The 11,252-nt window shown below is 34.3% G+C and overlaps 1 protein-coding gene across 2 annotated transcripts in view; it reads right to left on the bottom strand.

Moving 5' to 3' along the window:
- Window positions 1–2,254: 2,254 nt before the first annotated feature.
- LOC139983496 (uncharacterized) overlaps window positions 2,255–11,252 on the bottom strand; it is a 62,211-nt gene continuing 53,213 nt past the window's right edge. Inside the window, exons 1-8 of one of the 2 annotated variants that reach the window (XM_071997071.1) lie at window positions 8,497–11,250; window positions 7,782–7,937; window positions 6,017–6,181; window positions 5,369–5,665; window positions 4,505–5,119; window positions 3,584–3,964; window positions 2,875–2,910; window positions 2,255–2,618 (exon numbers count right to left, since the gene is read on the bottom strand). In XM_071997071.1, the coding sequence (XP_071853172.1) occupies window positions 2,437–2,618; window positions 2,875–2,910; window positions 3,584–3,964; window positions 4,505–5,119; window positions 5,369–5,665; window positions 6,017–6,181; window positions 7,782–7,937; window positions 8,497–8,551 (1,887 nt within the window). In that variant the 5' untranslated portion in view covers window positions 8,552–11,250 and the 3' untranslated portion in view covers window positions 2,255–2,436. Of the gene's footprint in view, window positions 2,619–2,874; window positions 2,911–3,583; window positions 3,965–4,504; window positions 5,120–5,368; window positions 5,666–6,016; window positions 6,182–7,781; window positions 7,938–8,496; window positions 11,251–11,252 lie in introns of those variants that run through there. The other variant, XM_071997075.1, reaches the window with a different exon arrangement.

Raw genomic sequence — 11,252 nt, 5'->3', positions numbered from 1 at the left:
TTCCTTGTCTATTGTATTCATTGTAGTAAAGCTTGGGTGTTTTTTTTTAACATAAATAAGACTAATGTACCACCCCTTTGATTATTTTCTTCTATCTTAAGGTTATTCCACCTAATCTCCCTCCCCCACCTCTCCCTACGTGACAGTGAAAATGCACGGTGTACCCTATGGCTACTACACCCTAAAGTGACGAATAATAGTCTGTGACAGGACGAAACTTCAAAATGTTGTTCTAGCATAGCGATGAATGTGTGATGAATGTCTAAAATTAACTGAAAAATGACATGACTTAACGACGAATATGATTTCACTAAAATTACTACTTTGTAAGAAAGTTTCCGATCAGCAACAAATATGAGAACTCAAAGTTATATATATTTGTTATATTGAATATATTGACAACCTTCGGTACAAAAGCTCCTTTATTAATTACGATATACTAAAGTCAAAATGTTAAAATCTTTAGATCGCGTTTAATCAACACTCACTTTTGCACATTCGTCACTACGCCAAAACGGGGACGATATATATATATATCTATATATATCTATATATATATATATATATATATATATATATATATATACTCATGATATGTACCTTAGGTCGACAGTTTATGGTAAAAAAGTGTACCTTAGGTCAACAGTGTACCTTAGGTGTTTTCACTACCATTTTAAGACACTTTTTTTATGGTCGCAAATAGCTTAATAATGTTCTCCGTCCTCTAAAACGTTCATTTAAAAGTTTTGGTTAGGGTCGGTTCAGGGTTAGGGTTAGAAAAAAGGGTTAGGGTTGGATTAAATTTTGTGTGTAAGTCAATGTAACTGTCGACCTAAGGTAGGATCCATAGTTATATAAATATATATATATATATATATATATATATATATACTTAAGTTTTTATTTAACCTCTTTTGTTGACCAATTCATAATTTGTACAAACGGTAACCATATATACATGCATCAATGAGCTTAAACAGAGATTACAAAACAAATATACACACGTTCAAATTCCCATGGAATACTGTACAACAGCAGATACTATAGCAAAATAGTAAACAATTATACATTTAAAGACTTGTGCAGCTTCCCATATACTGGAAGAAACGCTTACTGTTACTTTTCAGTGAAATTTAAGTTTATGAAAGAACTGATCAATAGTCGGTATCATATTAGTTTGCTTACATTGGAATACATAATACTTTTCTTGAAAAATCAAGAAGTTGAAAAGATGCTTTATAAGTCTTTTGTAACCAACGAAAATGTCTTCTTTGGAGAAAATGGACTGACGGTTTTTGGATTGCTCCTAAAATTTGAAATATTAATATATTGTAAACAAATTTAGACACCCTTCCATTAGTTTGCAGAGAGTCCCAGGCACTTTCGGCAGTAGTGTAAGGAGACGGTACCCTCCAGCAGGCTGGAATGGCAGAAATATGACCACAATAAAGGGTAAATGGACACGTATTTAAATTAAATTTAATAAGAAAAGTGGCATCGGGAATGACCGTCCCATCACTATTCAGAACATATTTTACATAAATAACCCCCTTCTCGAACATAAAGCGATAACAAAAATAATATCATTGTTGATATATGAGTTATTCCAAATAATTTGGTTTGCGAACTCTCTGTCTGGGAACTTAAAAGAAGCATTGTGCCAGGAGCGAACAACGTCTGCAACAATGACGTTATGTATATTATGAATGTCTGCATAATTGCAAGAACATTAAAATGGAAATCTTTTACCAAAACGGGCGAGAGAACTATCAACAAACAATCTCCAGAAACCAGGCCCATCGTTGGTATAATGAAGGATCCAAGTACCTTTTAAACCTGCAATAAGGCATCCAAGTGAATAACAATTAAACCCCACAACTAATAGGGTTTATAATAGTAGATTAATACAATCACATTAATATAAGTACAAAACATATTGACTTCATGAAAAGTTACCACAACCGTAGTTCTTACCAACAGCACTTAGTGAAAACAATTCAAAGTTCAAATATTTTATGCGTGGTCAATGTATGTTACAACAAAATTCATGTTACCAACAATGGCAAATTGACCCATGCCGTTAGTTTTCCTTTCTAAAAACCCTGTCGAATTACTAAGATTTTTATTACCTATTGTCTGCAAACGAAAGATTTAATTTTTGAAATTCGAATAAACTCTTGAAAGCTCCCTCCCCCCTCCCCCTTACCAACCAAAATCCAAATATATTTCAAAAAGTAATACACATATTGATATTTCATTGAGTTATGATCACTCCAAATAAACTACAAAATTTGGTTCTTATCTTAAGTCATAATATCTATAGAGGAAGCTTGCTATTTACTTATTAGCCAATTGTTATTGTTTTAAGTACTTGTGTATATATAATACTTTGGAACTTTAACCCAGTAACTTTTCAATCTCATTGTATAGCTCTATTCAATCATCGTAGGCTTGGTTGTCTTCACTGTGGATGTTAATATCATTCCTGGCTTCAGGTGTATTATTGTTGACGCAGGTCTCCTTTCCTGCTTTACAATTTTGCCATCTTGCGAAGCCATAAACAATAAGGATGACAGAAATCACAATGAACTGGATGACGCACAGCCAGTTAATATTTGCTAAAAAGGAAAAACGAGAAATGCATGATAACACTACTAGCATCAATGTTGTCTGCTAATTATATTTACTAGAAATGAACAAAGAAAAATCATTTTTTAGATAGACTAAACAATATGTCATCACCAGGAAACACTTGAGTCACACTGTAACAAGTGTCGTAGTATTGGTAGACTTGTACAAACAATTATGACATAAATTTCATTTTTGATGTGCATATATGAAATATAGAAATATTATCATCATGTTTAATCTTACCTCGAAACCTTTCTCCTATCCTATCCTCTGTCACAGCTGCTAGAAACAAGTCGAAAAGATAAATATTGTGTATGACGAAACGACTTACAAGCTAAGTATCTGAAAATTAAAACTAAGCTGAGAATAATGGTAATCAGCATAAACTTACATCCTACGAATGATTTGTGAGTTCCGACTTCCTTGAGGTATTCCGAATGCAAAGAAAAGCCTAACGTCACGGTATTGGTAAAACCATTTTGCTTTACATATCTAACTGACCGTTCCTTAAGACGGATTGGAATTGGCCACGAGGGGTCCTCACTGATGGTTGGATCATCTTTGTGTAAGTTTATGAAACTCGATATGTTTACAGACCGATCATTTTAAACGGATGATTTATTAATGTGGTGTGAGTTATTCATCACAAGCATATTTATCACATCAGTCTGGATGGGTTAAGGGAATTTGCTTCTCCTTTAATGTCATTTAAATACTATCCCCTCCCCCCCCCCCCCTCGTCCACCACGCTCACTTTCAACCAATTGCTGAAAAAGAAGTCCGCTTTCTTCAATGTGTTGTTACTTGAAGATCACTACGAGAAAAAAAAAATATTTAAGACGCTCCAATGGGGCGGTCTTCTTTCTATTGACGGCTCCTTTATCATCACACAGTAACAGTTTATCCACTCATCAGAAATACCGTCCTACGCTTATACATTAGTTTAGGTTACCTGAAGTACGTTTCTGTAGATGCAATGTAACGTCTGTCTTGTGTTGTCCAAGAATCTCGTAGTTCACAGAGCAGGACGCTGTGACGTCATAAGCCTGCCAGTCTTCGTCTGTCTCACTTTCATAACCCTCCTGGTCAGTCGTTATTTTGTAGTAAGTAGTTAAGTATATGTTAAAGACCGACCCAACATTTCTCACTATTAGCTGTGGTTGGCTGAAAGTAATTGTGGAAGACATGTGTTCATCGTGAATCCATTTCGGGTGCACTATTGGAAGAACGCCCTCTATGTAACACGTCAGATATCCACTGCTTGTTACATTAAATGTGCAATCCGATGGTTCTGAACACCCAACTATAGAAGGTGAAGGATTGGTTGGTGTAACTGATAAATAAAGATAATTATTGAAGAAATTATAAACGTTGTATTTCTGAAGTTTTTTTTCCTCTTTCAATCTTAGATCTTTCCTTTTTCGGGTTATTACTCCGTATACGACGAAGATTGTAATATATTGCAAATGTGCTACTTTACCGATTGATTAGAGTGATGAAAGATATAGGTTTGTTCATGACAAGTACAATATTCCTCTATATCTTGAGATTGTAAATCATGATATATCTAGCTTCACCAATATTAAGACACTGTATTAATAGATATTTTGAAGCCAGAATTTTGAATAAATAGTATTTATCTGTGACTAAATATCATGTTGCAGATCAATTTACGTGTAGTTATGACGGTGTACCTCATATTGGGCCCGCCCGATAAGAGCCCCCAGAAACGAAGTTAAAACATGTTCGGAAACATGTTCGGAAAACATTATGAGAGAAAAATGAAACAAAGGGTATTGTGTTTTGTCAGTATAACGCAAGAAACCAAAATGATACTTAATATTGATGACTTTGAAAGAATAAAGGCACTCACCAACGGTCTTGATATTATGTTGCTTTACGTCCTCGACTTTACCGTTGTTGTAAATACAAACATATTCACCTTCGTGTGTATATGAGTATTTGTTAATGAGCAACGATCCATCCTTATCAATCTCGTAGCCAGGTTTCAATACATCCGATTTGCCTTCATGATAGTATCCAATAGTTTCGTGGTTTCTTTTCCATAATATTAATAAAGGCTTCTCACTGGTGCATACTAATCTGACGTCATCATATTCCCTATAATATGTCGGTTTCAACAGAGTAGTGATGGAGTCTTTGCTCTCATCTTCGACAATTACAACTATTTGTCTTAATGGTTTAGCTGGAATATCTATCATAGAGTTAGAGATGTAAACATATAGTCGGTCTGTCGAGTTAAGATTTACATTCATTGACACCAATGCCTCGTACATGTTGCCATCAGAGTACGTTGACGTATTTACTAATCGTGTACCGTTCGATGTATTTCTTGTCCAGCTCAGTAACGTATGAGGTCCTGTATTTGTTTCCCGACATGTAAGAAGTGCCAGATCTTGCAGATGCACCAAACAGAAGTTGCTTCCCTCACAAACATCTACTGAAAATACCGCTGTGTCGACGTTTGCTGTAGAAAACCAGATTAAGAAACAACTAAGAGTACCTAACGTTTCGATTATGGCAGAATCTTGTTCGAATGCATATTGAAACTGCATTCGTTTCAGTTTGTCGTTGTAGACTATCCTGCTATATACCAACATTATGTTATTGAGATTAATAGATATTGTTTCAGGACGGAGATTTCTAAGGCATGTTACAATAATCGCAGTTTAAAGCAAGGGAAATTCTTATCAATTCATATACAATACTGACTTACCATAAATAATGACTTTCTGATCTGTTGTAAAAGTATGTGGGTTGGACACAATAAATATAGCACGGTATGTGTTTTCGTCGCTGAAAGTAGTATTCCTTATCAAAAGTCCACCGTTATTGGTAATATCGTATTTCCCAGCAGAGACTCCTGGCCCCGCCTTCCGGCCTCCTTCAAGACTTATGATTGGTCGAGCATTGCGTAACGTTGAGTCGTACCAATAAACCCTTTGAGACTGAGGGAAGTAACAATTTATGAGTGCGTCGGATCCACGATGGGCGTAAACAGTAACAGGACAATCTGTGAGATAACAATAAACAATGAGGAAGCTGTTACATGATTGAAGCGAGTCAGTGAGATCACATGTTATGCTCCATTATTTCCAAAGTATATTCTCTGCAATCTTATAACTGTTCATGACTAAGTTCAAGGAAGTTGGTTTTATTTGTAATCAGTATATGCCAATACGTATTTAACATTTTCTTAGTATATGTTTTTAATATATTCCAATCTTTTTAATTCTCCAAACGTCATTTATGATTGCTTTGCAGCTGTACCTAACCGTGAAATAAGGTTACAAGCTAAACATATTGTTTTCTGAAGTAACATGTTACTATAGAATGTTCTCCTTAAAAATGGTATTAGCAATACCTATAATTATAAATTCATGTTGATATTCATGCCCATCTCTGTCGGAGTATATCAACGTATACAAAGATATGTGATATATTGTAACATTGTTGATAACCATGGCGCCGTCTTCCTCAATATCCAGGGTATTAATGTCTTGTCCAAACCCAAACATGCGTTCGTTATCTTGAAAGCGGAGTAGAAATGAGATGAAGAATTATATCTTATATTTAAACAGCAAAGAAAAACATAATAAATAAATTGAATGATTCTCCAGCCAGAACAGTTCATACTGAGACTATCATTTCAAGCCTTTCCTATCAAAATTTTTTTTTTTTAAATTTAAAACAAAAAATCTCTTAGTTTCAATGCAACCCACTACCCCTAATGAATAAGTGGCACACTGCCATGGCACACTGCAGCACTAACAGTAACATTAGTAGGACAACAGCCACGGTGTGAACATTTAGGAAACTTTATGTATAACCAGTGCATCCGGTTATATATCTCGGTATCGTAATGTACAGAACAGTACTGTAAACCACACCGATGTACTGCACAACTTGCTAAGGTTTACTAAATATAAAGATAATCTTTTGCTATATGTTGCTGTTACATCGGGAATTTTATATAAATCTTGAACTGGATTTAAAAGAAATTTCACATGATATTTGTAAACGGACCATATGAAACAAATTCATATATCTGTGATATGGACAATATTAATTTATAATCCACAAAAAGCCATACAAAGTGTTATATAAATATATTAGGGTTCTACTTTATATACTTTATGAAACTGCATATGGACTAAAAATTATATAAAATTTCATATTATGTCTGGCCAAAAGTGTTAATAGTTTTATATGGATTTTTTTATCTGGCCTACCTGAGGACTATCTCAAGTTTGATGTGGAATATATAAAGGGAATCCATATAAAAGCTATATAAAGTTTATATAATTTATGTCAAGATTCTACTTTTTATGAACTTCATGAAACTTTATATTGGCAATCGCAAACTGCATATTATATCAGACTAAACGTTTTAAATGGATTTGGCAAGTACTGTCACTAATTGTTTACGCTAGGATGATTATTTTGTTAGGCTACAATATTCACGGATGTCCTGATGATGCCGTTTCCTTCCTCCTTAAGTGTAAGTAAATAGTTTCGTACAGTTATGGGTTGAGCAATTGATACCGCAGCGTTGGCGTACATGAACTAGTATTATATATAGCAATCTTTAAATTGTCTCATTTGTTTTCATATGTGCCAACTCAACTCAACTCATCACTTTCATTTCTCTGCATTACCTTTCACTTACTTCCTACAAAGGGGTTGCAATTATTCCTTGAACATATACAAGTGTAATACATTTAGTTATAAGATTTAATGAACTCGTATTATGAGATGTAAAAAATCACCATCATCAAAATGCAATCATACAATGTGAAAGTAAAAATGTATTTAATAGTTTATATGTACTATATAAGTGTTTATTCATGGTAACTTCATACAAAGGGGTTGCAATTATTCCTTGAACATATACAAGTTTAATACATTTAGTTATAAGATTTAATGAACTCGTATTATGCAATATAAAACAAATCACCATCATCATAATGCAATCATACAAAGTGAAAGTAAAAATGTATCTAAGAATGTATAAGTATTATATATATATATATATATATATATATATATAAGTGTTTATTCATGGTAGATTTTCATCGGAATAACTGACACATACTCCAGAACTTGACAGACATATGATGAACGCTTACCTTGATTAGACATGATTAGTAAATTTCCTTCGACTGGGCTACCGCTGTAGTATTTAACTTCGCTCCAATTTCCTTGTAGCCTGCAGTCAACTTTCCAACTTCTGCCGATTCGTGCATTTTGGTGACTTGTACAGTCTGTCAAAACACCTTGAATACCTAAAACGGTTGGATTCAGAATTAAAATAGAATAGAGTTGTGTATTTCTCATCAAATAGCAATAAGTATTCTTTCTATGAAAATAACGACAATTTATTCCTTCTTTAGTAAACCTACACATCAAAATGTAATAAAAAAGAGCAACTGAAAGGGATGTGCATAGAAATTCACAAACTTCTATATTAGTATATAGCCGATAATGTCTTGTACCGGTCCAAACTTAACATTTCATGTAACTTAAACAGCTCATCTATTATCTGAGAAACAGATTGCATTGAGGCTTACTAAATTCGATTTGAAGCAAAAAATGACGTATAAAACATTTATTTACTTCAACCAATAAAAAGTAAAAAGAAACGTTGCAATAATACATACGTGCCTTAACTGAAATGATTACGAAACACAATCATGGTTACCTCAACCACCAAGATTTATGGCAGATAATACATGTGTCACCAAGATTTAAAATGTATATAAAACTTAATATTGAACTCTATTAGAACGAGGCTAAATAAACGATTACTATTCAAAAAACAAAGAACTTGACTCTTTGTCCTACCGTGTACAATGCACAGAGCGACGATTATCCATAAGTGTTTAGAGACCTGCATCATGTGTAGTATCTCAATAGATTAAATGAATACTCCTAGCATGGCTAGCTATGTATCTATGTCATAGAAATTGATAAGGATGGAATGACGTCATGCGACATATACTGAAGGCGCTCATAAAGTGGTGGCGCTTTCTGTGTACGGCAAGAAGGTGACGGCGCGAAATACAAACACTACGTGTTTGACTAAACTAAAGTGATAAAGTTGACATAAATTACTCGAAATGGTGATATCGCCTGCTGCATTTGGGTGCACAATCGTCGAGAAAGTCGCAGTGGACCGTAGTTTCACTTTCTATTTCTTAGGAAGCGATAGTAGAAGCAATTACATAGGAATCTTAAATAATTTACTAGTGTCGTCTGCTAATTTTTCTTGTATTGTTATTCACGGAACCCGGGATATAGTAAGCCTAGACCGGCTACGGTTGTCCTTAATAAGGATGTGATATGACAAAATCAATCAAATCAAAAATAAATTGGAGGTAAACTTTATAATCATTTCAAAAGACATACCATTGTAAACATTTACTAAAATATTGTAGTAAAAATCATTTCTTCTACTTTTTCATTGAATCATCAAGGTTCTAAGCACTATACCCCAATTTCATTACATTCGTACTGCTGAAGGTGTTAGTTGGGCGGTCATATTGTTGTATCAAAATTAACATTGGTAACACGACATTAACTTTCTTAGCCAGTGATATTTGTTTTATTCACCATAGTATCACAGACTGCAATCATCGTAAGTTCGCAGCAACATCTATTGAAGTAATAACATCTGCTTTTGTTTCTGTTTTAATGACAGTTTCTCGTTGCGGAAGAATTTTACTCTAAGCGGCTTAGTAAAGGCGACTATAAACCTATATCCCTGTTGTTGAATAGCACCAACGTGCTTAAGTCTTCTATAGAGAATGGTATAAAGTTATTAACACCATTCATTTCTGTTAAAAGGATAACAGCTAAGCTACAAAAGAAGCTGACAAATGCACAAGACGTTAAGAGATATCTTGTTTCGATTCGTCAATTTTCGAGGGATCTTCCAGTTAACAGGGAACCCATGCTTCATACTGAAAATGATGTAATAAACATTTGGTCTGATATAATTCAATATCTAGACTTGCATCAAGAAACGGCTATGTCTGATAGTGATATTGATGAGCATAGTACAGTAAATCCCACGTCTCGCTTCATTGAGTTGCTCATTCAATGTTATCAATTAGTAAAATATGAAGGCTCTATGGAGAAAGTTCGTAAATTGGCAAATGGCATCGATGTAGCAGATAACATTGTCAGGGGAGTGAAAGGGTTTAAGATGTTGGTAAACTTTGTCTTTGATATGGAATAGTTTCCTAGATTTGACCAGCCTTTAATGCGTGAAGAAACAGTCGATGGTAACATGTTGGCCGATGGAGCAAATGAAGACAAAGAAAGGTCGAATGAGGACCTTTACAAGGATGGAGATGACATCAACGAGGTTAGTACCGATCATCTGAATGTAGCAACAGATGGTGATGAGGTGAAAGATATTGATACAGCAAGGCTGGAAGATGAACTGGCAACAAAAGAGGAATTAGATTTGGATACTCAAGAAGAAGGAAACGACCTTTAAACGACTCTTGAAACGATCCTGATATTAAATTTGAATGCGTGATGACAGAGACTAGGGAAAATGGAGGCTCTAGCTTGTAAAATATCAGTTCTTTACTAGAGCAAGGGAGTGATATCGTAAAAACTTACTTCTGATGCAATTGAAATAAGAACAAAGCTATCATAGCAAAAAAAGTTGGAAAGAGTGAAAAACTATTACAATTTCCTTTTGCTTGCTTTTGTGAAAGATTCTGATTTTCGAAATGAGATGTTTATAGCTTAAAACAATAGACGTGATATAGGAGTTATTCCAAATAATTTGGTTTCCGAACTCTCAAGCCGGGACCTTAAAATAAGCATTTTGCCAGGAGCGAACAACGTCCGCAACAATGACGTTTTGTATATACTAAACGTCTAAATAATTGCAATAACATCTAATGGAAAACTTTTACCAAAACGGGCGAGTGCACTATCAACAAACAATCTCCAGTAACCAGGCCCATCGTTGGCATAACAAAGGATCCAAGTTCCTTTTAAACCTGCATGAGGAGTCCAGTGAGTAACATTTAAACCCCCACAACTAGTAGGGTTTATAATAGTACGACGGTTAATTTTCTCCTGCTTATTTCCCCAAATAAACTTTGAAATAACCCTATTAAGGTTACGAATAAACAAATTGGGAGGGTTTGGGAGAAAAAATATCTACTTGAGTTATTACATAAGTTATTAAACAAGATTAATACAATCACATTAATATAAGTAAAAAACATATTGACTTCATGAAAAGGTACCACAACCGTAGTTTGTACCAACAGCACTTAGTAAAAACAGTTCAAAGTTCAAATATTTTATGCGTGGTCCATGTATGTTACAACAAAATTCATGTTACCAACAATGGCAAATGGACCCATGCCGTAAGTTTTCCTTTCTAAACTCTCAAACTGTCGATTTACTAAGATTTCTATTACCTATTGTCTGCAAACGAAAGATTTAATTTTTGAAATTCGAATGAACTCCTGCAAGCCCCCCCCCCCCCTACCAACCAAAAATCCAAATAAATTTCAAATAGTAATACACATATTGATATTTCATTGAGTTATGATCACTCCAAATAAACT

This window comes from Apostichopus japonicus, chromosome 16, assembly GCF_037975245.1.
Source record: "Apostichopus japonicus isolate 1M-3 chromosome 16, ASM3797524v1, whole genome shotgun sequence".
Taxonomy (NCBI): domain Eukaryota; kingdom Metazoa; phylum Echinodermata; class Holothuroidea; order Aspidochirotida; family Stichopodidae; genus Apostichopus; species Apostichopus japonicus.
Note: the sequence above shows the minus strand (reverse complement) of the source record. Positions and strands in the feature narration are given on the sequence as shown.